The sequence below is a fragment of the Fomitiporia mediterranea genome (assembly GCF_000271605.1).
Source record: "Fomitiporia mediterranea MF3/22 unplaced genomic scaffold FOMMEscaffold_6, whole genome shotgun sequence".
Classification (NCBI taxonomy): domain Eukaryota; kingdom Fungi; phylum Basidiomycota; class Agaricomycetes; order Hymenochaetales; family Hymenochaetaceae; genus Fomitiporia; species Fomitiporia mediterranea.
The window spans coordinates 1,302,486-1,328,170 of record NW_006760391.1 but is presented as its reverse complement, the minus strand read 5'-3'; the positions used below and the strand labels follow the sequence as shown (position 1 = coordinate 1,328,170).

Here is a 25,685-nt window from a genome sequence, read left to right as displayed (position 1 = left end):
ACTACCTGCAGAAGACGACCTGGTCGCACGACATCAGTGTCGAGCTGACCTCTCCAAAACAATCTCATACCAATGGCGTTCGCTGTTTGTAGAGGAACGTAAATACTGGGGCGAACTCGCGAAGCAGAGGAAGAAAGAGCACGAGGAGATGAATACCCATGGTACGTCTATCGGTTGTTGTGATTTGCTAAGGTAGTGATAGTTTTGTTTCTGTTATAATGTGTTAATATTATGTACCGTTCGGCGTTGTTAGTAAAGAATAAAATATTTAAATAAAATATATATTGTATAATAAGCCATTCAGATAAGATATAAGCTGTAAATTAACTTATTTAAGGATTATAAGATAGCAGAAGAAGTATTATGCCATATCAGAAGAGGGGTGCAATATATACCATTATAGACTTTCCTAAGAGCTATAATTCTTATATCCCTATTGTAAGGACATGTAATGTTTATTAATTCTCATAATATAAATCTGTCTTATTACAACCTTATAGTATCTTTTATATATCTTATCCAATGAGGGGTGCAATAAATGTCATTATGGATAATATTGTTTTTTTACATATTATATATGCATATAAGAGTATATAATAATTAAGACTTTTTCCTGACAGTACTGTTACATGTTATGTGTACACATCTTTTGTACATATGCTTTAAGACTGTATTGTATTGTTACCTGGGAGCCAAACAAATTTTATACAAGTGTATACCTATAAGTGCCCTAATATGTGCTGAAAATACAGAAGAACATATTTTATAGAAAATTACTATACACTGTATACAATACAGTAATTTGTGTTGTATACTAGGTTCATTAGTCTCACAAATGTGTGTGTTTTATATGCTGATATGTGTAGAAGCACCTTGTGAAGCCAATACCACACTGAGACACAGAACAGTCAACAGAATAGAATTGATAAGACAAGACAAGGAGTATGTGAGACATTTAAATAGGAGAGTATTACGTAATCGAGTAGCTGGTGAAACCGCGAGGTTACACCTTGTTATATGCATATGCACAGTACCTAGAGATGGTATCATCAGCTCAAGGCGTAGTGGCGGTAAGTGCATCGCAGACATCTACACTGGGGCCAGAAGAGTAGGTCGGCGTCAGGAGCTTGGACCCAGCCCTGCCCCTCCACCCCAGCGTACCGACTCCCGGATTTCGACATCGACGTCGGAGATATCGTGTTCAACGAGAATGTTCCGACACTTCGAGGCTACGTCGAGGCCGTCATAGCCAGAGAGAGTTGCGGGTCTTACGCCGATCCAGAGGATGACGGGTTTAAAAGACTCTCCGGCGTTCCCAATGCGAACGATATCGATGCTAGTCCACTGTATCTTCATCGAGTCCAGAAGGTTGAAGACTTTAGGAGCCAGGTTGTCGTTCCAGGCCTTAGAGAGTGCGTGGTTGTAGACGGTGCCGAGCTCCTTCGCTGTCCGGTATGCCTCTGGGCCGGAGGGCTCCTGCCACGGAGTGGTGCTGGTTCGAGCAACCAAGACTGGGGCAGAGGGCAGGCCATCATAGTAGTGCTTGGCCTCCATCTCAGACAAAGGGGATGGGAGCGTAACAACTGAGCTCTGCGACGTGGAGATATCTTCCGCGGTGGATGAACTGGTACGCCTAAGGTCCGAGAAATGGGCTTAGGAGGAAAGTATCAAGCCCTGTCCCACTCACTGCCTAGCCTTGGCGAACTCAATACATTGAGCAAGAAATTCGTCGGATATCACTGGAGTGAGACGAGACCAGAACTGAGTACAGGACAGCAACACAAGGAAACTATGACTCACTTGTGATCCTGAGTGAATATTCAACGAGGGTGTGAGAGTTGAGTTGGTACTAGTGAAAAGCTGCGTGCAGTGAGTCGACCGAGTTGCATTCAGTGAGCGATGGACAAGAGGGGCAGCCCTTTTTATACCTAGACCACAATCGACAAATCGGGGGCCCATCTCTCCACAGCTGAGTCAATTTGCATAATCGCGTCAATTTGTATAATCGAGTCAATTTGCATAATCGAGTGCATAAACGAGAGATACTAACATACCAGTAGCCACTTTATGATAGCGAAGTAGCATGAATCCATTAATTACAGCAGGCACAGAAATGTATGCATATTAACAAAAACTTAAATATTAAATACCGAAAAGGAGTGGACGGACGAAGTACTCGAATATCGTCAATTTATCCGGAATTAAAACGAATCACTGATGACCGTCATAAGAATCGTACTTGGGCGGAGCTGGCGATGTTGGCGGCTGTTCGTCGTCATGAGCCGGCAAACCGTGAGGATTCGGTAAGGCACGACGATGTTGAGGTGGAGGAGAAATCGGTGGTGGTGGTGTGTTGGCGTTGCGCAAGTGAGGGCCGAGGATTGTTGCTACTTCTTTTGCGAGTTCGTGGGCGTTTACGTAGTTACCTTGGACGCCTGGTGAGTATTGAGGCTGAGGCTGGAATGTCGTATTGGCTAGTAGGAAGAATCATGAGCATATTATATATTCATGTAATTCACGAACTGACGAACCAGAATCCGCACTTCTCTGGCCAAATTCTCGACCAGGATGACCACCAGAAGGAGGTTCAGAAAGAGATCCAGACAATGACGACCCTTGAGTGTACGTCGTAGCACGGAAGTGCGCGTTGTCATTTTGCTCGCTCACCATACGTTGGTGACCGTAGTTCCCTCCAACCGGCATAGGGCCACCCTCCATGTTCGACAATCCAACAGAACCGACACTTCGATTGTGACGAAGAGATGCTGCCAGTACCGGGCTTGAAAACGGATCCCTTTGATATGAATTATTCATAGGAAGCCCTGGAGGGGTCATCGGCGGACTATGAATATTGAACTTCTCCCTCGCTTCAGGTGAGAATGGTGGATTTGAACCGGTAGTACGCTGGCGCTTCGCTCGGTACAAGCAAACGCCCAAGAGGGCGATGATCACGACGGCTGCAGCGCCTCCAACGCCTCCGCCAATAGCGGCACCTTTACTGGATGATTTACTCGATGTGGCAGAAGTCTCTGAGGGGAGTGGAGAGCTAGATTCTGACGTGGATGAAGGAATGCCAGAAGACAACGTCGTCGACGTTGCCGGAAGTCCAGTCGGAGTCGGCGTGAACGGAGTAGCAGTCGCTACGGCTCCGACCCCGGAAATCACGACACTCGAGGTTTGCTAGAAGGATGGAACGGTGAGGTCAGCGAAAGATTACTTTAAGACCTTACTCACTACTGGAGTTCCGGTTACGCTTTTTGCCGCTAAAGAATAGGACGTATATACATCCGGCTCGGCATTAATAGCACTTAAAAATGGGGATGACAGCTGAATACAAGAACAATTTGATGATCACTCGGACATAGCCTACCCAACCATCCCATTGGCACAGTGGAAGGACGGAAGAGTTGCCGCGCAGTAGAAAAAGATCGCTAGAAGCAACGCATGAGATACCGGCTCCACAGCGTGTACAAGTGAAAGTACGAACGAGCAGAAGCATTGGTAATAGTCAAGCTCCAAGTCGGAGGTTGGTTCGTGGCATTTGCTACGAAACCTCCAATAATTCCACTGTTGAACCCTCCGGTGAGTTGAGAGCAGGGATTGGCGACACCTGAAGCCTGAGTAACGCCATGATGACTATTGAAGAATGTTAGGGCTTGAAGATGCGATGGCATGCTACAAGCGCTTACCCTGCAGTGAAGAGGAATTGGACGACATCCCCTTGTAAAGCAGAGATCAAAGGAGGCTCGTAGAACTGGCCTACGGAAACCTAGTCAAAGTCAGTCACACTGTAAACTTTACAAGAGCTGATACTTACTGTATGAGTTGACTGTGAGCGAGCCAAGAGAACAGATAGACTCAAGACGAAGCCAGTGCCCAGCCTCATTGCAGCTGGTGGTAGTCGGTCAAGAGGCAACGAGAAAGGGAATCAATCGGCAAGTCGGAACGCAATAAGAAATACAGCGCTTCGCCTGGGGCATGATCGCGCGGATTGAGAAACCAGACCTACACGCCGCTAGGCACGAGAGGATCGGATTTTGATGAGCGCCTGGAATGAATGTGAAGTACCATAAGGCTTCCTCTTCAGTCCGACATCATTGGCTACAAAGATGTAAGCTGCGACGGGTAATTGAACAAGCACGAGTCCGTTCAATTTGTCTCCTGCATGCATGCGCGGCTTCGGGCGGCGACTGCTGTAGGACTGTGGGAAAGGCGCATCATTCATTTGAAATGTCAATTGCATTTATCAGATTGCCTGTCAAGGTATTGCAGATTGATGCGTATGTTTAGGACCCGTGCTGGTTATTTCCAACTGCAGAGAAAATAAGCACTGCCTGTAAATAGACGCACTATGCATTTGATAGTTCAACATGCCCGCTTTCACCATGCCTCGCTTCATTCGCCTTCACTGGTAAGAAGAACAAGCGGACGGTATCATTCGCACAGCCACGTTGACATCAAACTCTCGAAACTGCTTTTTAAATCATCCTTACAGAAGTTGATGATCGATGTACCTTGATTGTGGTGTTAGCGTGAGTTTCGTATGCATGGAGCGCATGTTTGCCAGAAAATAATTCATCTGAGTACACCTTCAAATATGTGATGTTTCTGTTGCCAGAATGAACTCGTCTTGTCTGGTTTGACATTCGTACACAGTGAAATGAGGCGTATCAGCAAGAGTCAGTATAGTTAAAGGGACAATCGTGACAAGGAACTTACGCATCTCCGACGTCGATTCCTGTACTGGCCTATCAGCGTGCAGACGGCAATATGCTGTACCTTTATTCTTCCCATGATGTTGCGCTAAGTAATCATCACCTTCGGACAATACGTACCGTCGTCTCCGTCCCATCCTTGCTGATTCCCTGACTGCCATGGTATCTTCTTTAATAAACGCAGGTAATTTCAATTTGGCAATGATCACTCAAATTACACATAACAATGCAATATGCTCAGCGAGTGTATCGAGACCGATCACCTGCAACAAACAAGTAGAGCGGGTGTCAACTTCAGAACGTATTATTGACTGAGACCACCAAACATCGCTTACATTTATCCAATGTTAGACATCTGGTACTGGCCTTCTCCACTCAAGGAAGTGCAATCCAAATACATCACCGCCCTTAATTTCTGGTAGCTTCACACACTCCTCAACCAAATCAAAGTCCCGAAATCCATTCTTTATAAACACCTTCACACTCCCAGGGTTCCCAGAAAACGCCGACCCGCGTATGACGTGTACATTCATCCGCGGGATAGCCCAAGAGTGTATGATGGTGCGGAGTGCTGCGGACATAATTCCTTTGCCATGGTGAGCGGGTGCAAGATAATCTATGTAGATATCCATCACATTAGAGGATCGTATAAATGAGCTGGAGGGCGTAAAGTTGGTAGTGTTGTCGACGTACATCCAATGTCCCAGATTATTTCGGGATTACCAGCAGGTAACGAAGCGTTATATTCTGTAAGCGTCTTTTCCTTCCCTTTATCCCGCAGATATTCGAAGCGTCCAGATCTTATTATGCCAATATCACCGATGAAGACATCTGTCCCATCCGGCTGTACTTCCCGAAGAGCGCGCACAGGGCATCCATCGACATGTATGAGCGTAGCCTCCGTTTCGTCAGAGTTTCTCGTCTCCGCCGTTTTCAGCGTCTCAAAGATTGCATCGGAACTCTCTATGCATTTAGCCATCCATTCTTCGGCGTGTATCGGAAGATACGGATACGGTGGGCCAATCAACATTTTATAGACACGGGGATCATTCAGGAATTGAACTGATACTTGAGCATCGCTCAGACGATTAGGTGTGATGGTTATGTTATCAAGAGGTGCAGAAAGCTGTAGATACGGCTCCCCACTGCGAGAGTTTACTTTCAAGGGGTGGAATTGTCTGGGGAGTGACATAGCCATGATCAAGCACCAGAAGAAAACTCAGCGACTCACAGTGTTGATAGTAGTTTTAAAGCGGACCTTGTCTCCGTTAGATGAGTCAGTGTTCAAGGGTCAAATAGCACGTGGATCGCCAGAAGATCCGCACACATCGGATTCGGGGGGCAAAAGTTAAGTATATTTTCGATTCTGATTTTTTTAGTCCAATACAGCGTATTTCTTCAGATTTCCAGGGATGGCGTTCGCGAGACCTTTTGACTGTAGCCACTTCTTTGAGAACAGTCTACTTTGGTAGCGGTATGCGCCATCGCAAATGACAGTGACAATGGTCTTGCCTGAAGATGAAGTTGGAATTAGCATACCAGAAGAGCTGGCACTAAGTAGTTAACTCACCGGGTCCAAGCTTTTGCGCCATCTCATGTGCTGCCACGACATTCAAGGCAGAGCTTGCTCCGATATATAAACCCTCCGTGGCTAACATCTCGTATACCATTGAGATTGATTTCTCGTCCGCAATATGGAGCGAGCTGTCCACATCCTTTACGAATGTAGCAAGGTTATCTGTGATTCGCCCTTGGCCAATACCTGTTCCAAAGGTAGAGAGCATCAACAACGCATTAAAATGTAGGACGCACCTTCAGTAATTGAGCTTCCCGTTCGCTCAACCAATTTGCCACCGCTACTGATATAACTGTGTAGTACACTCCCGGGTGGATCAGCCAGCCAGATTTGTGTCCTTCCGTTGCTCTTCTCTTTTAAGAATTTCCCGACTCCTGCAAGTGTCCCGCCAGTACCCGTTGCGCAAATGAAGCCATCCACTTTTCCATCTGTCTGCTGCCATATTTCTGGGCCCGTAGTGAGGTAATGGATTTTCGCGTTTGCGACGTTGTCGAATTGGTTCGTCCAGATAGAGTTGTTGAGCGCTTTGGCAAAATCTCGGGCTTGGTGATTGTAGTTCTTGGGATCTTCGTAAGGGACTGCAGGTACTGGATAGACTTCAGCACCAAGCATGCGCAGGAGGTCTATTTTCTCTTGACTCTAAGTAAAATATAAATATCAATCTATTATCTTGTCTCCTTGTTATGGTCGCCTACCTGCGTATTGGGCATGAAGATGACACAGTTGTAACCTTTTGATCGGCATACATGGGCAAGACCAATTCCAGTATTGCCTGCAGTACCTTCTACAACGGTTCCACCCGGTTTTATACTGTCGGTTGTCAGTTCTCAACACTAAATAACTAGAAGAAGTTCGTACAGGCCATTGCCCTCCGCCTCGTTGATGAGACCCAGCGCAGCTCTATCTTTAACACTCCCACCAGGATTCTGGAACTCAGCCTTGCCAAGCACCCGGCATCCTGTCCTTTCTGACAAACCCTTGAGGTATATCTTTTGCAATGCGTGATTAACATCGCAAACTTACTGATTTCGATACTATGTAGGTCGAAGAAACTCACCAATGGCGTGTTTCCAATTGCCCCCACTAATCCATTGACTGTACCAGTGGTGAAAGATCTGGATAATGCAACAGGACAACGGGCACGTAAGCTGGCGAGCATTTGAGTAGGAAGCAAGACGTTACCCGTCGATGCCTTCTTGACGGCTAGCATGTACATGTAATGCACACGATGGCGTGAATATTTCTAAATACCTAGATCACGTGCTAAATGTGTCCAGTTTTCGTAAGAGTTCTGTTACACTACAAATACGCACAAGAAACACGATCTATTCTACACTCCGTATAGTTTATGCTCTACTCTAGATCTTCATCGGAAAATATAGCAACCCTGGGTATACTCTCAGCAGTTATGACACCTCGATACATCCCACTACTATTCAATGGGAGCGCATCTGACAACAGAAATGAAATTTATGTCATCAATCGACGAACGAAGGGAAAAATATGCTCACAATTGCCTAGTTCATCTAACGCAATTACCCCACCTATCCCTTCATTCTCTCCCAGTGTCTTCACAACACTATTTGCAGCCTTGTTCACGCTCTCCCCGAGAAACTTCATCCTATCTGCTATATTAGCGGCAGCGTTGTAACGAATGAAATACTGTACATTGAATTTCTTTCAGTAAAGATGATCAAAGGTGGAGAAGGATGGGATACTTACATCACCATCTCCTGTACCAGAAACACCTACAGCACGTCTTGTACTCTTCCTTGTAACCTTTCTCCAGACCTTCTTCAAGCCATGTACACCCCACTCTCCTGCCCAGAATCCCGCGCCCATATGAGGTGTATCGCCTATCCGACCGACTAATTTGTTTGTACGTCCACCAGTGGAGGTTACAGCTGCAATGCATCCGTTCATGTCAAGTGCAACAGCACCCACAGTTCCTTTTGGCATAGTATCGTCAAATGCATCAAATTCGGATCCGGAGTCTTCAGGAGAATGAGGTAATGGTTCCTCAGGTAATCCCAGTCCACGTCTATGTTCTCGCCAACGTGCCTCAGTGTAGAAGTACGATGGGTCAACTGGCATGTCTCCAAGAGATTGAGCGACTTGCTCTGCTTCTGTGCCCGAGAGGAAAGGGTGCATAGTGCTTTCTGGTGCTAGATAAAGAAGTCGGGCTGTACTTGCTGGATTGCGTGTTGTCGTTAGGAGTGTGAGGCTCATGCCACGTCTATTAAGTGGGATGTCTGGATGGGATGTGGGAGGCTTGGAGAGCATTATGGATGCCTCGAGTTCATTCTGAAAAGTGAAAGAAATACAAATATCAACTGAAGGTTTAAAGAAGGAAAACAGAAGATATACAGACCTTCCCCGCAACATTAAACACTGCTCCCTTCCCGGAATTGAACAAAGGACAATCTACACCCAATTCAGCATACTTATGCATTACACGAACAAGTCCAACAAGGAACCAATCTCACCTTCCATTACATTGACAGCAGCAACAGCAGCATCCATAGCCTCCCCGCCGGCCATAAGCACTTCATATCCCTTCCGTAATGCCTTTCTTAAAGCATTCTTGTATTCCTCACGTCTCTCTGGTGTCGAGCCCTCCCGAGTCATTGTCCCAGCTCCGCCATGTATAACCAACACTGGCTTCACTTTCGTTGATTTCCTCGTCGAGGACTGGTTAAGAAGTGGGCGTTTTTCCTGGAGCAACGGCTGATGGGACATCTTAATGGCCCTTAGACTATGCTATTGTCTGTGAGGATGAGTAAATGCGTTAGGGAGGATAAGAGCTAGATGGGAATATATAGCCATCGTGTGCGTAGCGAAGCGATAACTCCGGGCCGACTGAAGATAAAGTACCATAATTATTTATAAATTCACACACCATCAAAGCTTTCGAAGAACAAAATTAAGTAATGTCACTATTTTATACCTTTAGTCATGTTACAAAGGGCATTCTCATGGCGGGTATTCAGACAAGAGGTATATTCCCGAATATCTACAGATATCATATAATCCGGACAAAAAGCAAAAGAAATGAGCTCATCCCAGAGCATCTAAACGTTTCACCAGCATTTCAATACGCTCCTCCAGACCGGTAACGTTTTTACGCACAACCTCCGCGTTCTCCTCCAAACTCTTTTCGACACCTTCAACCGCCGATGAAAGCACGTCTAGTCGCCCACGCGCCCGCACTTGGTCTTCCTCCAAGGTACCAATCGTACTCTGCACATCTGCCGCTGCTGTATGAAGCCCCGAAAGAGTGCGCATACGCGTCAATAAGTGTGGGAGATGGGGAAGATGAGGTGCAAGACGCGCGAGGAGTGGTAAGATTTGTTCTTGAAGAGCGGATTGCGTCCCACCCTGAGAAGCTTGTGCGGTTTGGTGAGATTGACCACGTTTACTGGCGTGTTGTTGGGATGTGGAAAGTCGGTCAAGATCGGAGATGAGTAACTTTAGACGGCGGGAGATAGAGTCAAGATGGCGCGGCTGTGTGAGAAGCGCGAGTTGATTATTGAGCTTTGTGAGCATGGGCAACAACGGAGCGGGTAATGGAGAAGCCTAGTAATATATCATGAGTGTGTAACAAGTCAGGAAAAGCAATGGAAACTGACTTCATCTAGAGCGATGCTTGAAGATCCAATTAATTCTTCGAGCTCACCGACTCGTCGATCCAGTTCAGCAAGGGCAGCTTTCTCCGTCTCATCTTCGATATCTACCTTCTTCCCATCGCCGGCCTTACAATCCACACTTCGTGCTCGACTTATTTCCCTTTTAATCTCACTAACTTCCTTTTCCTGCCTCTCCTTTTCTGCATTCAGCAGGACACCTACGAGCCGCCCTCGGCCCTCTCGGCCTTTCTTCACTTTCTCGAGTCGTCCACGTACATCAACGAGCCCACGCATTAATTCGCCAGGATCGATCTGTGCGCCTTCACCATTTTCGTCTCCATGTAACAGAGGATTAGATGGATCAGAGAGTTCGGCTTCTAGTGAATCTAGTTCAGCTTGTAGAGTACGCAGACGCGTTGACAGAGGTCGCGTATGCGTAGGTGAAGTAGGAGAAGGTGGAGATGAAGCTGGATATGCGAATATTGATCGTGGATGATGGTCTAAGTTGAAAAAGAAGAGATCAGTAATATTCGAGAGTTGAAGAGGTGTTCAGTACACACCTCGCTTTCGTTCGGCTTTTCTAAATTTCTTTCCTGCCTCATCTGCACTAATGAGACTGGTAGAGTCTAATCCTTCACCTGGATCAGCCTTTGCACGCGCTCCATTGCCATTTGTACGTGTCTGGCCGGCAGACTCGTCTTCGCTAGAATCGCCAGCACGAGTGCGCGTAGGGAACACATCCTCTGTTTCGTAAACGTCTTGCGACGTGTCCTAACATACCGAACCTCAGTACATCTTTCCGTATCGATGGCTGATACTTACAATGTCCGGGAGGTTCGCGTATTTATTTGCGCTCATTGTGCAGAACAGACGCTGGTCAAGGTTGGAAGTCACGTACGTACCTTATAGCCTACGCGAGAAAGTCGCGTCCTGGTCGGATTGACTTCAGACTTGGTTGTCGATCCTCCTGATACTTCATCACACACCTTCATATTTATTCAATAATTTTGTTCGACAAGATTCCAAGCCATTTGGATTATGTTCGCTAATTACACAACAGTATTTACAAAGCTATCAAGGGCTCATTTTCCATGAGCCGCCTTCCACTTCTGAATCGCAGCGTCAGCAGTTCTAAACGCCTCTACTCCTGTCGGTGCGCCGCAGTACACCATTACTTGCAACATGACTTCCCTTAGAAACAGATTCTGTGAGTAACCGGGACCATTATTACATCATGAGAAAGTTGATACGGACTTTAACTCCTCTTCCGTCCAGCCATTATTAAGTGCCCCAAAGACATGGGCGGCTAACTCTGACTGCTTCCCCAAAGCGCAGAGGATAGAAACACAGATGAGCGACCGATTCTTATGGCTCAACCCTGGACGTGTCCAGATGGTCCCGCTGAGATACAGATATGTAAGCCACGATATGGGAGGGATTTGCTAGCGATGTATGAAACGAACAATGCAGTCTCAGTCACCAATTCTTGACCAGCTCGCATAAAGTCGGAGGCATTCGCTAACTCTGCAAATGTAAAGTCAATTTGGCAAAAGGCATTGTGAAGCAAAGCAGCTGGTGATTACCTTTATCAGCTACTGCATCTCCAAATATCTTCCTGAGCTCCTTCATTCCTTCATCGCGCACGACTTTGTGGGCTTCTTCGAGGGACGGCATTTCGTTTCGTTCAAGAGTTCAGCTGAACCTAGTGTTGATTTCCCCTGGAGTCATTTCAATGCCGTATTTATACTGTAGGTGGGCTCATATCCACTGGCTTGTTGGCGCTGCGTCGCAGGCCAATCAGAACACCGAGTTCCCCAAAATCATCATTACAGGGAAACAATCTTTTCGGTTCGGCGAGAACGGGACATCCACCATCATGCTTGTGGTGTCAAGTCATAAAAGGTAAGAGTGATTGACTTTACGTGAGTGATCCTATCCCTGTCCAGTCGCTTGTCGATCGTCTGACACTTCATCCTATATTTTCTTATTTTTTACTTTTATTTTTTCACAGATCAGCATTGCTTTGTGGTTACACGACAACATCAGGTACCAGCCTATCAAAGAATTATTTATCATTAAGCGCCTTCCACTTCTGAACTGCAGCGTCGGCAGATTTGAATGCCTCGACGCCTGCTGGTACGCCGCAATACACGATTACCTGCAACAGAACCTCTCTTCATAATTAATAAGTACGTCTATGAATCAATGAGTCATTGGTATGCGAGGACTGAAGTACGTACTTTAACTCCTCCTCTGTTAGGCCGTTGTTGAGCGCCCCAATGACATGCGCGACCAATTGATCCTGCTTGCCCAGCGCGCCAAGGATCGAAATACATATAAGAGACCGATGCTTATGTGACAGACCCGGGCGAGTCCAGATGAACCCGCTGACATTAATACCGGTCAATTTGGTGAAAGAGCAGAGTGAAGATAGCACAGATGACGTACAATGCAGCTTCTGTTGCTAATTCGTGCCCGGCGCGCATGAAGTCCGATGCATTTGACATTTCTAGGGGAGTGCTCAGCGCTCGACTTATAAAATAAGTAAAAGTAAGCTGATGGGTACCCTTATTAACGACTGCATCTCCAAATATCTTCCTGAGCTCCTTCATTCCCTCATCGTGTATGACTTTGTGGGCTTCTTCAAGGGAGGACATTTCGTCTGGTTTAAAGGATATAAAATGGCACAACTCTGGGCTGAATGTTGGAATGTTGAGATCCCAATGTCGTTCCGAGAGCGTATTTATATCAAATTAATCCCTCCCCATCAAGCTTGAGACGCTGCAACGCAAGTCAAGCTGAATAACGAGCTTCCCCAATGCCTTTTCGTTGTGGGACTCTATTTTTAGCTCAGTTACATCGGGATACTATCACTATGGACCCTGTGATGCCGATTACTCCAATTTGATATCATTTTATCATTTCCGATGTCCCTCTTACTTACATTGTAACGTACAACAGTAAGTCATTTACAAAACATTCATTTCCCCTGCTCGGCTTTCCACTTCTGAATCGCAGCATCGGCGACCCGGAAAGCCACCATACCCACAGGTGCACCGCAGTATACCATTATTTGCATCATAACCTTCCTGACAGTGGATAATGATGCGGGTTAGTTAATTTCGCCATAAAGTGAGATAGGTGAACAGTGAGTCCTTCAATTCTCAATATACGATGCCTCACCATCTAATACTTGTTTTGCATGTTCTACTTTCCACTTTTGAATTGCACTGTCGGTAGTTTTAAACGCCCTTAAACCAGCTGGTACCCCAGTACACGATTACTTGCAGCAGGATCTCTCTTTATAAGAAGTAAGTTACTTAATCATTCTATTGACATATGACACATATCCTGACTGGAACACGTACTTTATTTCCTCCTGTCGGGCCGTTGTTAAGCGCCCCATAGATGTGTGTGGATAATTGACCCTGCTTTCCCAACGAGCTAAGGATTGAGATGCATGCAAGAGATCGATGCTCGTGCGACAGGCCCCGAGCCCAGATGGTGCCGCCGAGAAATTCAATACTATTAAGTCTTAATAAAGAACAGAAATCTCATGGTGCGAGTGACGAACAATGCAGCCAAGTTATTCCCTACCCATCAAACTTAAGATGCTGCGACGCAAGTACAGTCAAGCCAGATACCGAGCTTCCCCAATGTAATCTCAGCGAGGAGGCCTGGTTCCTTGACTCGTTTACACCGGGCACGCTCAGTCTTGATCTTTTGATACGGGCCCGTGATACCAGCAGGTTGGCTTACGTGAGTACTCCGATTTGTTCTCATCCTTTATCAATTCCAATATTCCTCGTACTTACATTGTAATGTACAACAGTAAAGTCATTTACAAAATACTCATTTTCCTTGCTCGGCCTTCCACTTCTGAATCGCAGCATCAGCGACCCGGAAAGCAACCATCCCCACTGGTGCACCACAGTATACCATAATTTGCAACATAACCTCCCTGACAGCATACAATGATGTAATTCGGTTAAATTCGCTATCATATAAGATGTGAGTAATACTTACTTCAACTCCTCTTCTGTCAGTCCATTGTTTAACGCTCCCCGTATATGCGCAGTCAATTCCACCTCTTTGCTCATTGCGGCGGTGAGTGTAACGCAAATAAGGGATCGCTCCTTATGCGAGAGGCCCGGACGTGTCCAAATCGTTCCACTATGAATAGAATCAATTATTTTCGTCGGCCCATAGAGTAAGCGTATGATAGTCGCGGGACGAACAAAGCTGCCTCAGTCACCAATTCTTGACCGGCTCGTGAAAAATCCGAGATTCCGGAAAGTGCTGGTTTGAGAATAAACGTATCAGTTAAGGTCCACAGGCATTGCATGTATCAGAGACGACGATAGGAATGTACATAGAGTATGGGAGAATATAGTACGGTGAGACTTACCGTTATCAACAAACGCATCCCCGAATATCTTTTTACGCTGTTTCATCCCCTCATCATACAGAAATTTCCGAACTTCTTCATTTGTAGGCATTTTGGCTTTTTGCTTGTACGAGTTGGGAGATAAACGACGAGCCCACGTCAACGGCGTTCTGGAGAGGGGAGCTTATATATATGCATATCTGAGAGGACCGTTCTCATGCAAGACTCGTGACGAATGCTTCTCGTGGAGTGTCAAAAATATCAAAGCTTCGTGGCCTAGAGAGGTCAACTTATGTGAGTAATCCAGTCTCTTTCATTTTCTACTTTTCTTTTACACATTGCAATTTATTAAAACAATCTTTATGAAGCATCCCATCATACATGCTCTGCTTTCCACTTCTGAATTGCAGCATCTGCAACCCTGAACGACTCCATGCCGACTGGAGCGCCACAGTATACCATGATTTGTAGCATGACCTCTCTAAACGACACGGTCAGTAAGTAAGCGAATCTATTGTGCTAGAATGAATACAATGCGTACTTCAATTCCTCTTCTGTTAGTCCGTTATTGAGCGCCCCTCGTATATGCGCACCTAACTCGACCTGCTTTCCCATTGCACAGAGTATCGAAACACTGACGAGTGAGCGTTGCCTGTGTGTAAGACCGGGGCGCGTCCAGATTGTTCCCCTGTGTAATACAATATTCATGAGCTCTAGTTGTGGAAATAAGCAAATTATGGATAAGACAAACCATGCAGCTTCAGTCACCAACTCCTGGCCAGCACGCGCAAAGTCAGAGACATTTGATAACGCTGAGCATAAATTATTAGCAGGTAAATATTGTGAATTAATTATTGTTGTAAATACATTTATCAGTATGCGCATCTCCTAGCACCTTCCTGCGTTGTTTGATACCCTCATCATAAAGGAATTTTCGGACTTCTTCATTCGTCGGCATCTTGTCCAGTGCAGGTCAAGCTGGATGTCGAGTTCAAAGTACTATATAGTGATATAGAATGTACCTGTGTATATCGGTCCGCCCTCCATCGGACTCGTGACAAGGCCCTCTTCCGAAGACTCTCAAAAATACCAAAGTCTATTGCTCTCCTGACATCTTCGTCATCTTATACCCACAGGAATGCGTGCCGACTGAATTATTAAGCCGAGTATCTCTGGAGCAGTGCAGCGCAGGTTATAAGCTGTATTCCGACTTCCAGAACGTCACAGTACCCATTACTAGCCCCAAGTCCACAAGCTAGAGTTTTAATATGTCAAATGGAATAACGCCGGACTATCGGCCGCCGGAGACGATTGGTTTCATAGGATTAGGAAGTACGTAGGGTTCAATTGCAATTGATACCGTGTTGTAGATCCACAACTGAACAGAGCTTAGATATGGGATGGTGGATGGCCTTGAATCTGCGCAAATCCGTGTCGAGGTCTACTAAGTTGTTTATCTATGACATCATCCCGTCAATACTCGACAATTTCGCGGAGAACGCACGGATTCACGACCTCGGCGAGGTAACAATCTGCGAAAACGCTCGTGAAGTTGCAGTACAATCTGTAAGCACGTTTAAAAATATCGCATGCAAGTTAGAAGGCTTAAAGGGAGCAGGATCTTACAATAGTTATAGTCCCGGAAGGCAAGCACGTCCGAGAAGTATTCTTTGACGAGAAGAACGGCATCCTAACAGGTCCCGTCGACGGCAAGACTTTTGTGGACAGCTCGACGATCGATCCTGCGACGTCTCGTGAAGTCGCAGAGGCGGTTAGAAAGATCTCTCCTTCCGCACGCTTCTACGATGCACCCGTCTCAGGAGGCGTACACGGCGCGGAAGCGGGAACACTTAGCTTCCTTGCTGGAGCAAGTGAAGAAGACACGTATTTCCGACAAGTGATCAGACCGTTGTTGGAGATGATGGGAAGGAACATTTTCTGTATCGGGGCACAGAGCCAAGGCCTCGTTGCGAAATTGTGTAACAATTATGTGAGTGGAATTTGTGCAATAGCGACTGCGGAGGCTATGAATATCGGGATGCGACACGGAATCGATAAGTTCCTGCTCAGTGATGTCTTCAAGAAGAGTACCGGCGGAAACTGGCAAAACGGTGAGTACCTCCATATATGCGCCGGACAAGAGGGATTTAATGATCAATCATTCCGGCACGTTTACAGCTAACATGAACGTAAGCCAATTTTGAATCGCATCTCTTCGTAGCTAATCTTGAACAATACTTGACAAGCCTGTCCCCGGCGTTAGTCCACATGCTGTAACTTCTAAAGGCTACAAAGGCGGCTTTAAAGTTCAAATGATGGTAAAGGACTTCAACTTGGCTCTAGGGACGGCGAAGGAAGTGGACGCGAAGCTTGCTTTGGGTGACGCTGCACTGGCAACGTACAAGGCGACAGCAGAGGACCCACGCTGTAGTGGGCTCGACAATCGTGTCGTGTATCGCTGGCTCGGAGGAAAGGAGTGATCGAGATACAACATTGATAGTTTGTACAACTTTGTCCTTTTGCAGCAACGGAACAGAATAGAACTTTGGCTTGTAGGCACGATAAGGAGGAGAATTGCAAGTGCATATTACTACTGTTGCTACTGTTGTTTCGCAGACGCGCGTTCTCCATTGCGCGATTTCGAACTCCGTTTCAAATTTCTTCGTACGATACGTGAATGCAAGTACAGCATCAAAATACATAATTATACCACACGACCACAACACCCAAACCCAATAAGAATATTGACACAAGACAACGAGTCCTAATAATGCTACTCCGCCAGCGAAAATAGCATACGCTAAATAAATATGATGCGATTATACTGTCTAAATATTGAGGGACGTTCGGAACGTCCAATTTTGTCATATCAAAGAGTTCGTATATGCGTAGTAAACTTGTCTTTTCTCGTTCATGGATGTGCTGTCATGTTTTAAGACTTTTTGTGCATTTTGACGGAGGAACGCCAGCTATCGAGGAGCGTCCTGCGAATGCTTAGCATGCCTGTATCGGGTCCATGATACGCATGCTCGACGTTTTCGATCATGTCTTTCGCACTTCGGTTGTCTCCCGGTGCGAATGGGTGATTCCATGACTCAAATAGGAAACTGTTTGGTTCCGGAGAAGTGTGCTACGGAAAAAGTACACGGAGGTTAGCGGTTTGAGGGTTACGGAATTACAGTGACAGCCTTACCGCTGTGATTTCCGCAAGTTCCCGATGAATGCAAGCGCAGAATTCGTCCAGGTCTGCGAAAAGATGTCAGAAAAACTCTATGCATTGCAGAAAGAGCTCGTGAAATGTTTACCCAGGTCATTAGCGTCATAACCGAATGGATCTTCACTGTTCAACACGGAATCATTAGTGAATACGAGATGCCGGCGGAATTACGATTAGACGTACATCTCCTGCCCTATCTCCAGGAACCCGAGCAAAAGGAACGAAGCGAAGGCAGTTGCACTGTAAGATTGAAGTTAGGTGTCTCTTCTCAAGTATATCAGGCTATAGACTTACCCGATTGTAAGCCATCCAAAATTGTCGTAGGTTTCAAACTAAAGCGGAAGTTCAGGAGTGCCGTCAGCATAAGCTTTGTTCCTACACATAGGAAGACGGTCATGTACCGGAAGGAAGAACAAATAGAGCCTAGTAAGTGTGACGTGGTAAGTAATGCGTCGTAATACAAAGAACGTCTTGAAACGAACCATAGCGATATCCGCAGGTGTGCCTGGTAGGCAAATGGAATTGGTGTTGAACTAATGCGGTCCAAGTTGGCCATGGTGTCTTGAAGCGAAATGATTGCAGCGGAGAAGGGACTAGCCATTACATTTGAAATGTATTCATTCTTCATCAACCATGCGAGATAACTCGAAAGGAACAAGGTAATCTCGAGAGGGACGCTAGATTCGACCATCTCTACTTTGCGTTTGCGACCGAACGCGTTCCTGATCCCCTCTTTTTCTGGGCGAGCAGAAGCATACTTGTCCCGGCGCACCTTACGATACATGTACTTGAAGATCCAAATAATGGGCTTGAAAATTATAAGTAACGGAATAAAGTCGTAAAGCGACGTCTTTGGTGGGTTCCGTGCTGGCTTGAGTTGCCTGTCGCAGTCGAAGACGGGCAGGATGTGTTCAGGGTCCGAATGACGTTTACGAGACTTCTTCCCTTGTTCAACTAGATCTGGTGCAAAGGTCTCACCCCGGACCATGCTGATAGCGGCATCTTTCTCATTCATATCACTTGGGTTCGAAGTGGTACGGGACAGTCCCTTCAAGGTTGACTCAGCACTAGCATGGTTCTTAGGATCGTCGAGCTGGCTGGCTTGCCACAACGGCAGGACATCGGTCTTGATATCGATCAAGGGTGCTTTAGTTGCAAATCTTGGGAGAAAGCAGACCAGGGGATAGAGATCCTCATAGTAAATGCCGGCTTCACCTCGGAGGGCGTGCTGCGAAAAGAATGTACGTGATAAGTTGGCAAAGCCGAGTGTCAAGAAGTTCTTACCTTGACGGCCACGGAAAAGCCTTCAAGCTGAGATATTATCTTAGTTAACTCTCATGAGATGCAGGAAATTCGTACCAAATTGATCATTGATTTCTTCTCTATGACGGATTTCAACCTTGCTTGTTCTGCGGTTTCCTGGGCAGCATTCTCCGGATTTTTCACTTTTCGGTCATTAGGAACATGGATCCAGATCTAAAATTTTCTCAGGGTTGGGCCTTTGCGGAGACTTGAGTCAGGACATACGAGGTGTCCCAAATTCCGTGAAGTTAAGTTTATATTCGTCCATAGTTTTCGGCCTTCCATAAATCTTCGCCACGTCAGAACGAAAAGATCTGCAAGGCAGCTGTAATTACTCACCTCTCATAAGCGGAAGACGTTCGGAACGATATCACGAGACCGAGCACTGTTCCCAGCACGTTTAGCATTTGGTTGTTGACCGTCAGGCCCGTGTCTGTAAACTTGTTTACAAGGGTAACCACTTTTGTGCATTGGAATCAGCATCCTTTTTGCCTGTCGACTCGGTCGGTGAGGCTCACTTAATGCAACTAGAGAGAAAAACAGCGTCTCAGGCCAGATGTCGTTGATGACGGTCGCTTGAAAGCGTTTGAAAGACCATTTTGCAAATATTGGGTTTTTAGTGACCATGTTGTACGGTCGCTGAGCAGACTAGAGTTACAGCGCAGCACTGGAGAACACGGGAACCCACGCCCTAACAGTCAAGTCAAAGATCGAGGTGGATGGGGACAAAGGCAGAGATCAGAGACGGTCTTGAACGGCATTTTATATGGCAACCACACGGATGTCTTTTCGCCTCGAGGCGGAAAGATCTGGAACGCGGATGTGCTAAATCAGCGGTGAAAACGACGATTTTACACGAATCAGCGTGGACCAGCAGTTCGAATTTTCTTGATGGTCGCTACATCGAGATTCTCTCAGGGACCCGGCGCAGATGGAGTGATCGTCGCCATGATCAGCGTTTTTCCTTCCCCAGAAACGGTAATTTCACGTCACGAGATTTCCATAGTCGTGTCAACTCGACGACCCACCACGTCCACAATAACGGGTCCTACTTCCGTCAATATGGTCCAGCAAGACTGGAACCTCATCTCCTCGTATGCAGGCCTGCTCAGCCTCGCGACATTCTCTGTATACGCTGGGTCGTTTGGATCACTCAAGGTGAACATCGCATCAGTGATTGTTGGAGCGTTTTGATTTATATCAAGGCAGACACTGCCCAAACCTCGCGATGTAACTACTTCGAAGGACGACAGCGAAGATGAAGACGAAGAGGATATGCCTGATAGGCTGTCCTCTTCAGACGCCCTTCTCTTTCCAATAGTTGGTTTTCTGTTCACGTGCTCAGTACTTCGAGTTGTTAATGAAGAACTTGCAGATAGGCTCGGTCGTCCTTTTCGGCCTTTACCTCGTCGTGAAGTTCCTCGGAGTTGAATGGATAAATTGGGTTCTTGGATGGTATTTTACCATTGCAGGGGTGGGGAGCGTCTGGAAGGCATGTTATGGTTTGTTCTCATGCGCATCTGTCATGCTCTAACCACCTCATGACAGTGTTCAATATCCATATGTAAAAGTTCGTTTGGACCCAAGCGTTGGAGTAACTTTCACAAGTGGAGACTTCTTGTTCGTAAGGGGCCCGAAGGTATTTGTTCATGACAGGAGTCAAAAATGGTTAGCATTGACTAGCTTTCAGAACTTATCACACTCTCTATTAGAACGCCATCGCTTGTTCTCTTCGTTCCTTCGATCATTCCGTCATTTCTATATACTTATCAACCTGGACCCAAGAAATCTGCATTATTGACCGACATCCTGGCTCTATCATTCTCTCACAATGCACTATCTATCATGAAGCTAGATACATTCCAGACTGGGATTATCCTACTATCCGGGTTGTTCCTGTATGACATCTGGTGGGTCTTTGGTACGGAGGTGGTACGTCGGCCGATGTTCACCTTCGGTCTTATCGTCTAATCAATGTTGAATAGATGGTCAAGGTTGCAACGTCGCTCGATGCGCCTATCAAAATTCTATGGCCCAAGTCTTACGTCTTCTCCCCTGACGGAGGCTTCACCATGCTCGGACTAGGCGACATTGTCATTCCTGGGATGTTCGTCTCTACCGCGTTGCGCTACGATCTCAGCAAGTCCGCGCACAAGGACCCCAGGCAGCCGTTCGCAAAGCCATATTTCCATCCAGCGCTCACGGCATATGTGCTAGGGTTAGCCGCGACTATGGCGGTCCTGCATGTCTTCGGCGCCGCCCAACCGGCGCTACTATACCTCAGGTACGTCCTATTTAGTATAACTATGTGCTGGTAAGCGGCTAAGGGTATCTCATTCATCGAAGCCCCGCTTGTATATTGTCCTTCCTTGTGACGGCGATTACAAAGGGCGAAATTAGAGATGCTTGGAAATGGAAGGATGAGGCAGAGGCTTCAAGTGACGACGGGGCAGCTAAATCGTACCCCAAGTCTGGCCCTGGGGCATCTGAAGGCTCGAACACGATGTCGGCAGATCTAGATGGTGCCGCAAACGATGGCAATGACGGTGGCGGCAGTAATGGAATTAGAAAACGGAACCATACTGGTACTGCGGGGAACTGAGGAAGATGTACGTGAGCAGGAATTTATACTCAAGCTTCTAGGTTCTTGGGCGGTATATGCCTGCTCGTTGCATAAGACCAAGTCAGGTGTGCTCTTGCGAACTTGTAAACGGATCACTTGACTTTGGGCGTTGTTTCCGGGACCTGTCCTTATTTCATTTCGACATACCGCGCAAATAACGAACGTGCTTTGAGGAACAAGATGAGCCACCATTTTATGTGTATCAAGGCATTAATTTCCGATCAAGCACAGCGCTGGCAGGTGGTAAGTAAGTAGCATTCATCTTTTATCATTGATATTTCATTACGGCGTCTTGAGGGGCTGTGCTTCTTTGATGACCCGCGTTGTCCTGTTTGAGATTTGCAAGTCTCGTGTGTGCAGTTGTTATGGATTCTTATCGGCAAACGCCGTCCGCTACACGCTCTTTCGGTGCACCTCTGTTCTGTGTAGGGAAGTCTATTCTGAGTATTCAGACGCCCGGCGAGATGGACGCGGGAAAGCTGCGGAGCTTTGCTGTGACTTTCTTTCAGTTTTCTGTTAGGATGTTTCTGGATCTAGAAAGAAACGGTGCCGTCACCTTTATTTTCCAGTGATGTGAGGTTGTAAGAATGCTGCTTCGTTAGAGCGGTTGGCGGAATAATGGAAGAACGCTAGAAAACGAAGAAGACACTTGAGGACGAGTTTTGCCATGGAAATTAAGCCGAATATTTGTATCTACCTCAGCATGCCCTAGGAAGTATCCAATGAAAGCATCCGCATTTCGATACCATTCAAACACGGAAGCGAACCGGTTCCCGTCGTACACCTACCAGAAACCCGAGTACACTCCCAAACCTGGAAAATAGATATTCCATGTCTTGTATCTATTGATTCTTGAGCTTATATAGTTGACTGATGACCAAGCACTTTCTCAACGCTCATCTATTTAATGTAATATAAAGCAATACTCTTCTAGAAGTACTTCTAACTTTCCACCAAGGATCGTGAATTCTGAAGATCCGGTTTTCTTGAAATCATTAGGCAATGAAATAACGAAGGCTTGTGCTACGTACACAGTATGTACACTAGCGAAGTATCGAAAAGTAAATCAGACTAAATGCACTGCTGATCGGCAGCCATTGAACAGTGATCTTCCTCCGAATCCTCGTCTCTTGACAGTGAGCGAACAGGACTCTAATAACGTCCAGTAGCTTTGAGCTTGTTGCACAGCATGTTCAATTCAATGCCTTTATTCGCTTTGCGATGCTCCGAGCCTGGAATAACTGTGTTTTCTGGCATCGGAGACGCTCGGCGGTATTTATGACATGACATAGTCGAGTTTCCGAGACTGATACTTGCTTTCCTTCCTCTCTTCACACTCGCTGCAACTCGCCTTAGATTTGTTTCAACGGATGGTGACCAAATAACAGTAACGAGACATCTATCGCGGTTGCAGAGCGTCGGCTAAGCGTGAGTTTCTCTCCTTATCTTTGCTCAGAACTTTCGCTAGATGCTCACTTTCTCCGAAGCAAATCGCGGAAGCAAGCCTCATATCCTTCTATCCCTTCTCGCGCTCTTCCCCGTCAGAATTGTACACACGCAAGCCGTATTGGTCGTCGCCTCAGGAGTGATCTGATTCATTCCGAACCACGGCAGCTCAACACTATTCGCTACACTACAGACGGCATGCGCCTGGGAAATGGGTCAGTCACTCATCCAGGAATCCGTAGATGCATACGTGGTACGTTTCTTCTCGACTTCAAAATTCAATAAAGAAGTCTGACGTCCATGTGTTTGCTGACTGGACGTGTGTTGACAGCTCTCGCTTCGCGTTGCGGACCTACTACAATCTATCGGCATGCTCATAGACGTGCGTTGAGTAGAGAGAGGTTCTGTGAGATCCGGTGGCTTCTGTACGGCCCAAGGTCCGTTTGGCTCGCTCTCTGTTCGCATATTCGATCATCATTTTACCAGTGAGCGTCGTAGCTCGGGGTGATTTTCCAGGGTCATAACGTCCCAGACGCAGTGACGTTGTTCTGTCTTCTTGCACGATAAATTTGGCGTGTCAAATGTCGGGCTGTTGCGTACAATGAAGTCTAACCTCCTCGCGTTCGAGGATCTGCGACACGTGGCTCGGGACCGCTATGGACAAGGGGACCAGGGGCACGCTCCAGATGGGGACGCATCACAATTGTTAGACCACCCAGACCAAGCGAAGAATGAGGGCACCGACCATGAACTGCAAGTACAAGCAGCAGGGGTAGCTCCACCGTCGTTTTATAACGATTTAAGCCGGGACGAGGTCGATCACTCTGGTGCAACATCCGGCGGGCGCGTGTAGGCTGCGCCGCGATTCTGTCTGGTTCGACGCTTCAAGCGGCGGCGGCCGCGCGTTTGTGACGGCAACGGTGATCGAGGGGATTGTCCCAAGTGCTTGTTTCTGGGAATTTGATGATGAGGCACAGCAAAGATGCGGGGAAGCGAAGAGGAATAGGGCGGAAAGTACCGGCGTCCCGTCCGAAGTCGATCGAGGTCTCTGTGGTGCGCGGCAGCGGCTTTGGTGCGGGTGATGTCGACAAGCGGGTGTCGATCATTCTCGAGTTTCTCCATTCTGTGTGCCCCCTCACAACCTAGACCCAGACATTCTGCTTTCCTAGCCAGTCAACGGTTCCGTATTTGCCCTACATGCACTTTTATTATCGTACATCATACATGTATCGATGGCTTGTTTATGTACTTATTACACTACTTGTCTCGTGACAAATTAATGCTACGCGGAAAGGTCGCAGATGCGCTCATTCTGCATCACAGAAGAATTTGGATACTGAGCACACCTGAAGGTCGTTGATTCTGGCGCTCGCCGCGTGGATCAATGTTCAGCTCACCGGGCTGCCCGACATCGGGCAGCCTGTTGTTGAGTATACGTATGGATCTAGATAGATGAAAGAACCTCTGAAGGTTCGGAGTCTGTATGAAAGTTGAATTGGATGCTTAGAAAAGCAGGCTGCACAGGGGCTGAGAGAGTCAGAGATGCACATGAATTTCTTCACGGCCCGGAATGCGGATTAGAAAGACAACAGAAAAAACGGGAAAGTAAATTGCGGAAGATGGAAACTCAAGAGAGAGAGGGTGCAGGCCTACAGGCACGCCAATGAATGCGATTCTCATAGACCAGGGTTAGGAGGAAAACAGCCGAAAGAGCGTCGCGGCTCGTCCGCGTCGGCTCGGTGTGCGGCTGCTGGCGGACGAAAAAACAAAAATACGAGAAATTCGTGTGGTTTACAAAGGGAATGCAGGGAAGAGGGACGGCGAATAGAATCGGACTAAATGGGAGCTGTCGCCTTGGCTGAAAGATGTCTGGCTGAGTGATGCAGAAGGGTCACGGGTGTGTGTAAAGGCCCGAAAAGGGAAGGGGATGCCGGAAGCACAAAAGTCCAAAGATAGTAACTTGGGTTTAGCACATGTCCGGGCCGAGGGAAACCGAGGACGAGGATGGGACGAATGCCTAGCGAAAGACCGTGTTGGGTCTCTGGTATACACTCCTTACAGACGCCATCAACTCTGTCGTCGTCTGCCACGACGCTCTGCACGTCGCGTCCGTGCTTGCCCTGTTGCCGACGCTCTTGCCCGTTGCCCAACAGGCCGTCTCGTGTGCGCCACCCCTGGCGTCGTGCTCATATAGCAAGTCAGCATACAGCTGCTTAGCGTGCGGACAGTTCAACTTAAATTAGTATGTAAAATCACACCTCTCCCTCTGCCCCTCCTCATCGTCTCGCTCGTTTCTTGCGTCTTCTTCTCTTTCTCCTCATCCTCGCGACACCCAGGTAACTTTGCATGGACCCGGCTCCATCGTCGGCGTCGTCAAAAATGCTCAACGAAGCAGCTCGCAAACGTCCCTGGCCGCCAGCAGGTGGTCCGACCGTCGACACGGTCCTTAGTGCCACCGCATCCTCTGCGCTGCCATCTCCTAGTCCTCATCCTCCGCCGTCGGCAATATCTACTCCGAGCACACCTTACTCGGTGTCTCCTTGGGGTCAGTCAGCTGCCCGGGGCTCGGGAATATCCTTCGCACACCTCCCTGATGGAGCCCATGCGACTACGCATCCCTCGCAGAACACTCAGTCTAATACTTCCCAAGTCCATAACCCGGCCAATTGGAATTCAATCTTCGCCAGTCCCCTCGACCCTGCCGTGTTTGCTGCACTAGACGCCGGCGGTGCGTTTGGTCCTCCTGCAACTCTGACTAATAATAAGTCCGCGTTCCCGTCTCCCGCGAATCCT

At 47.2% G+C, this 25,685-nt stretch overlaps 15 protein-coding genes across 15 annotated transcripts; 4 read left to right on the top strand and 11 right to left on the bottom strand.

Annotated features, from left to right (window-relative positions):
• Nucleotides 1-46: 46 nt before the first annotated feature.
• On the top strand, nucleotides 47-196 carry FOMMEDRAFT_84251 (uncharacterized protein; the record flags this gene model as incomplete). Its single annotated transcript, XM_007266444.1, has 1 exon — nucleotides 47-196. A coding segment is annotated over one exon (150 nt), but the record flags the coding sequence as incomplete, so codon positions are not given.
• A 923-nt stretch (nucleotides 197-1,119) lies between these two features.
• Nucleotides 1,120-1,959, bottom strand: FOMMEDRAFT_156139 (uncharacterized protein; the record flags this gene model as incomplete). Its single annotated transcript, XM_007266443.1, has 3 exons — nucleotides 1,120-1,633; nucleotides 1,688-1,761; nucleotides 1,801-1,959. 3 exons carry the CDS (start codon nucleotides 1,957-1,959, stop codon nucleotides 1,120-1,122), a joined length of 747 nt encoding a protein of 248 aa, XP_007266505.1.
• Nucleotides 1,960-2,211: 252 nt separating this feature from the next.
• Nucleotides 2,212-4,171, bottom strand: FOMMEDRAFT_156138 (uncharacterized protein; the record flags this gene model as incomplete). Its single annotated transcript, XM_007266442.1, has 9 exons — nucleotides 2,212-2,474; nucleotides 2,532-3,180; nucleotides 3,235-3,327; nucleotides 3,376-3,431; nucleotides 3,488-3,636; nucleotides 3,690-3,769; nucleotides 3,818-3,891; nucleotides 3,962-4,015; nucleotides 4,069-4,171. 9 exons carry the CDS (start codon nucleotides 4,169-4,171, stop codon nucleotides 2,212-2,214), a joined length of 1,521 nt encoding a protein of 506 aa, XP_007266504.1.
• Nucleotides 4,172-4,898: 727 nt separating this feature from the next.
• On the bottom strand, nucleotides 4,899-7,466 carry FOMMEDRAFT_107772 (cysteine synthase). The gene is made up of 8 exons (XM_007266441.1): nucleotides 7,349-7,466; nucleotides 7,150-7,280; nucleotides 6,987-7,101; nucleotides 6,528-6,930; nucleotides 6,286-6,477; nucleotides 5,409-6,227; nucleotides 5,051-5,331; nucleotides 4,899-4,978 (listed from the first exon to the last, which is right to left on the bottom strand). The coding sequence occupies exons 1-6, from the start codon at nucleotides 7,448-7,450 to the stop codon at nucleotides 6,091-6,093; spliced, it is 1,080 nt and encodes a 359-aa protein (XP_007266503.1). The 5' UTR covers nucleotides 7,451-7,466; the 3' UTR covers nucleotides 4,899-4,978; nucleotides 5,051-5,331; nucleotides 5,409-6,090.
• Nucleotides 7,467-7,625: 159 nt separating this feature from the next.
• On the bottom strand, nucleotides 7,626-9,030 carry FOMMEDRAFT_140647 (N-terminal nucleophile aminohydrolase; the record flags this gene model as incomplete). The annotated part of the gene is made up of 5 exons (XM_007266440.1): nucleotides 7,626-7,742; nucleotides 7,803-7,953; nucleotides 8,014-8,595; nucleotides 8,663-8,715; nucleotides 8,778-9,030. The coding sequence occupies 5 exons, from the start codon at nucleotides 9,028-9,030 to the stop codon at nucleotides 7,645-7,647; spliced, it is 1,137 nt and encodes a 378-aa protein (XP_007266502.1). The 3' UTR covers nucleotides 7,626-7,644.
• A 318-nt stretch (nucleotides 9,031-9,348) lies between these two features.
• Nucleotides 9,349-10,785, bottom strand: FOMMEDRAFT_140646 (uncharacterized protein; the record flags this gene model as incomplete). The annotated part of the gene is made up of 4 exons (XM_007266439.1): nucleotides 10,740-10,785; nucleotides 10,478-10,688; nucleotides 9,921-10,417; nucleotides 9,349-9,867 (listed from the first exon to the last, which is right to left on the bottom strand). The coding sequence occupies exons 1-4, from the start codon at nucleotides 10,773-10,775 to the stop codon at nucleotides 9,349-9,351; spliced, it is 1,263 nt and encodes a 420-aa protein (XP_007266501.1). The 5' UTR covers nucleotides 10,776-10,785.
• A 214-nt stretch (nucleotides 10,786-10,999) lies between these two features.
• On the bottom strand, nucleotides 11,000-11,591 carry FOMMEDRAFT_156134 (4-carboxymuconolactone decarboxylase; the record flags this gene model as incomplete). Its single annotated transcript, XM_007266438.1, has 4 exons — nucleotides 11,000-11,108; nucleotides 11,172-11,318; nucleotides 11,381-11,441; nucleotides 11,501-11,591. 4 exons carry the CDS (start codon nucleotides 11,589-11,591, stop codon nucleotides 11,000-11,002), a joined length of 408 nt encoding a protein of 135 aa, XP_007266500.1.
• Nucleotides 11,592-11,982: 391 nt separating this feature from the next.
• FOMMEDRAFT_156133 (4-carboxymuconolactone decarboxylase) lies at nucleotides 11,983-12,574 on the bottom strand (the record flags this gene model as incomplete). The annotated part of the gene is made up of 4 exons (XM_007266437.1): nucleotides 11,983-12,091; nucleotides 12,158-12,304; nucleotides 12,366-12,426; nucleotides 12,484-12,574. The coding sequence occupies 4 exons, from the start codon at nucleotides 12,572-12,574 to the stop codon at nucleotides 11,983-11,985; spliced, it is 408 nt and encodes a 135-aa protein (XP_007266499.1).
• Nucleotides 12,575-13,169: 595 nt separating this feature from the next.
• Nucleotides 13,170-13,700, bottom strand: FOMMEDRAFT_156132 (uncharacterized protein; the record flags this gene model as incomplete). Its single annotated transcript, XM_007266436.1, has 4 exons — nucleotides 13,170-13,217; nucleotides 13,286-13,442; nucleotides 13,492-13,510; nucleotides 13,562-13,700. The coding sequence occupies 4 exons, from the start codon at nucleotides 13,698-13,700 to the stop codon at nucleotides 13,170-13,172; spliced, it is 363 nt and encodes a 120-aa protein (XP_007266498.1).
• Nucleotides 13,701-13,769: 69 nt separating this feature from the next.
• FOMMEDRAFT_156131 (carboxymuconolactone decarboxylase) lies at nucleotides 13,770-14,416 on the bottom strand (the record flags this gene model as incomplete). The annotated part of the gene is made up of 4 exons (XM_007266435.1): nucleotides 13,770-13,914; nucleotides 13,944-14,090; nucleotides 14,156-14,216; nucleotides 14,326-14,416. The coding sequence occupies 4 exons, from the start codon at nucleotides 14,414-14,416 to the stop codon at nucleotides 13,770-13,772; spliced, it is 444 nt and encodes a 147-aa protein (XP_007266497.1).
• Nucleotides 14,417-14,679: 263 nt separating this feature from the next.
• On the bottom strand, nucleotides 14,680-15,262 carry FOMMEDRAFT_156130 (CMD-domain-containing protein; the record flags this gene model as incomplete). The annotated part of the gene is made up of 4 exons (XM_007266434.1): nucleotides 14,680-14,785; nucleotides 14,846-14,992; nucleotides 15,056-15,116; nucleotides 15,172-15,262. The coding sequence occupies 4 exons, from the start codon at nucleotides 15,260-15,262 to the stop codon at nucleotides 14,680-14,682; spliced, it is 405 nt and encodes a 134-aa protein (XP_007266496.1).
• Nucleotides 15,263-15,550: 288 nt separating this feature from the next.
• FOMMEDRAFT_107760 (uncharacterized protein) lies at nucleotides 15,551-16,784 on the top strand (the record flags this gene model as incomplete). Its single annotated transcript, XM_007266433.1, has 5 exons — nucleotides 15,551-15,636; nucleotides 15,698-15,870; nucleotides 15,923-16,415; nucleotides 16,483-16,493; nucleotides 16,551-16,784. The coding sequence occupies exons 1-5, from the start codon at nucleotides 15,573-15,575 to the stop codon at nucleotides 16,782-16,784; spliced, it is 975 nt and encodes a 324-aa protein (XP_007266495.1). The 5' UTR covers nucleotides 15,551-15,572.
• A 452-nt stretch (nucleotides 16,785-17,236) lies between these two features.
• FOMMEDRAFT_84273 (UPF0187-domain-containing protein) lies at nucleotides 17,237-19,450 on the bottom strand (the record flags this gene model as incomplete). The annotated part of the gene is made up of 13 exons (XM_007266432.1): nucleotides 17,237-17,434; nucleotides 17,498-17,550; nucleotides 17,610-17,644; nucleotides 17,705-17,761; nucleotides 17,816-17,853; nucleotides 17,923-17,944; nucleotides 18,004-18,466; nucleotides 18,500-18,749; nucleotides 18,806-18,832; nucleotides 18,881-18,997; nucleotides 19,049-19,112; nucleotides 19,163-19,283; nucleotides 19,342-19,450. The coding sequence occupies 13 exons, from the start codon at nucleotides 19,448-19,450 to the stop codon at nucleotides 17,237-17,239; spliced, it is 1,554 nt and encodes a 517-aa protein (XP_007266494.1).
• Nucleotides 19,451-19,866: 416 nt separating this feature from the next.
• Nucleotides 19,867-21,739, top strand: FOMMEDRAFT_107759 (uncharacterized protein). The gene is made up of 7 exons (XM_007266431.1): nucleotides 19,867-19,981; nucleotides 20,033-20,143; nucleotides 20,199-20,315; nucleotides 20,372-20,462; nucleotides 20,514-20,755; nucleotides 20,809-21,107; nucleotides 21,170-21,739. Exons 1-7 carry the CDS (start codon nucleotides 19,886-19,888, stop codon nucleotides 21,423-21,425), a joined length of 1,212 nt encoding a protein of 403 aa, XP_007266493.1. The 5' UTR covers nucleotides 19,867-19,885; the 3' UTR covers nucleotides 21,426-21,739.
• A 429-nt stretch (nucleotides 21,740-22,168) lies between these two features.
• Nucleotides 22,169-24,134, top strand: FOMMEDRAFT_167937 (uncharacterized protein; the record flags this gene model as incomplete). The annotated part of the gene is made up of 9 exons (XM_007266430.1): nucleotides 22,169-22,245; nucleotides 22,405-22,480; nucleotides 22,541-22,582; nucleotides 22,635-22,689; nucleotides 22,739-22,863; nucleotides 22,915-23,031; nucleotides 23,086-23,145; nucleotides 23,224-23,329; nucleotides 23,391-24,134. 8 exons carry the CDS (start codon nucleotides 22,169-22,171, stop codon nucleotides 23,281-23,283), a joined length of 612 nt encoding a protein of 203 aa, XP_007266492.1. The 3' UTR covers nucleotides 23,284-23,329; nucleotides 23,391-24,134.
• Between the last annotated feature and the right edge of the window lie 1,551 nt (nucleotides 24,135-25,685).

What these genes read in the sequence shown, in the direction of transcription:
- FOMMEDRAFT_107772 (XM_007266441.1), bottom strand. Translation starts at nt 7,450, where the DNA reads ATGCTCGCCAGCTTACGTGCCCGTTGTCCTGTTGCATTATCCAGATCT. An exon ending in CAATTGGAAACACGCCATTG is followed by an intron (nt 7,281 to 7,348) that starts GTGAGTTTCTTC and finishes GCATTGCAAAAG; the next exon opens with ATATACCTCAAGGGTTTGTC. An exon ending in GAGGCGGAGGGCAATGGCCT is followed by an intron (nt 7,102 to 7,149) that starts GTACGAACTTCT and finishes GACAACCGACAG; the next exon opens with TATAAAACCGGGTGGAACCG.
- FOMMEDRAFT_107759 (XM_007266431.1), top strand. Translation starts at nt 19,886, where the DNA reads ATGGTCCAGCAAGACTGGAACCTCATCTCCTCGTATGCAGGCCTGCTC. An exon ending in ACGCCCTTCTCTTTCCAATA is followed by an intron (nt 20,144 to 20,198) that starts GTTGGTTTTCTG and finishes AAGAACTTGCAG; the next exon opens with ATAGGCTCGGTCGTCCTTTT. An exon ending in TGTTCGTAAGGGGCCCGAAG is followed by an intron (nt 20,463 to 20,513) that starts GTATTTGTTCAT and finishes ACTAGCTTTCAG; the next exon opens with AACTTATCACACTCTCTATT.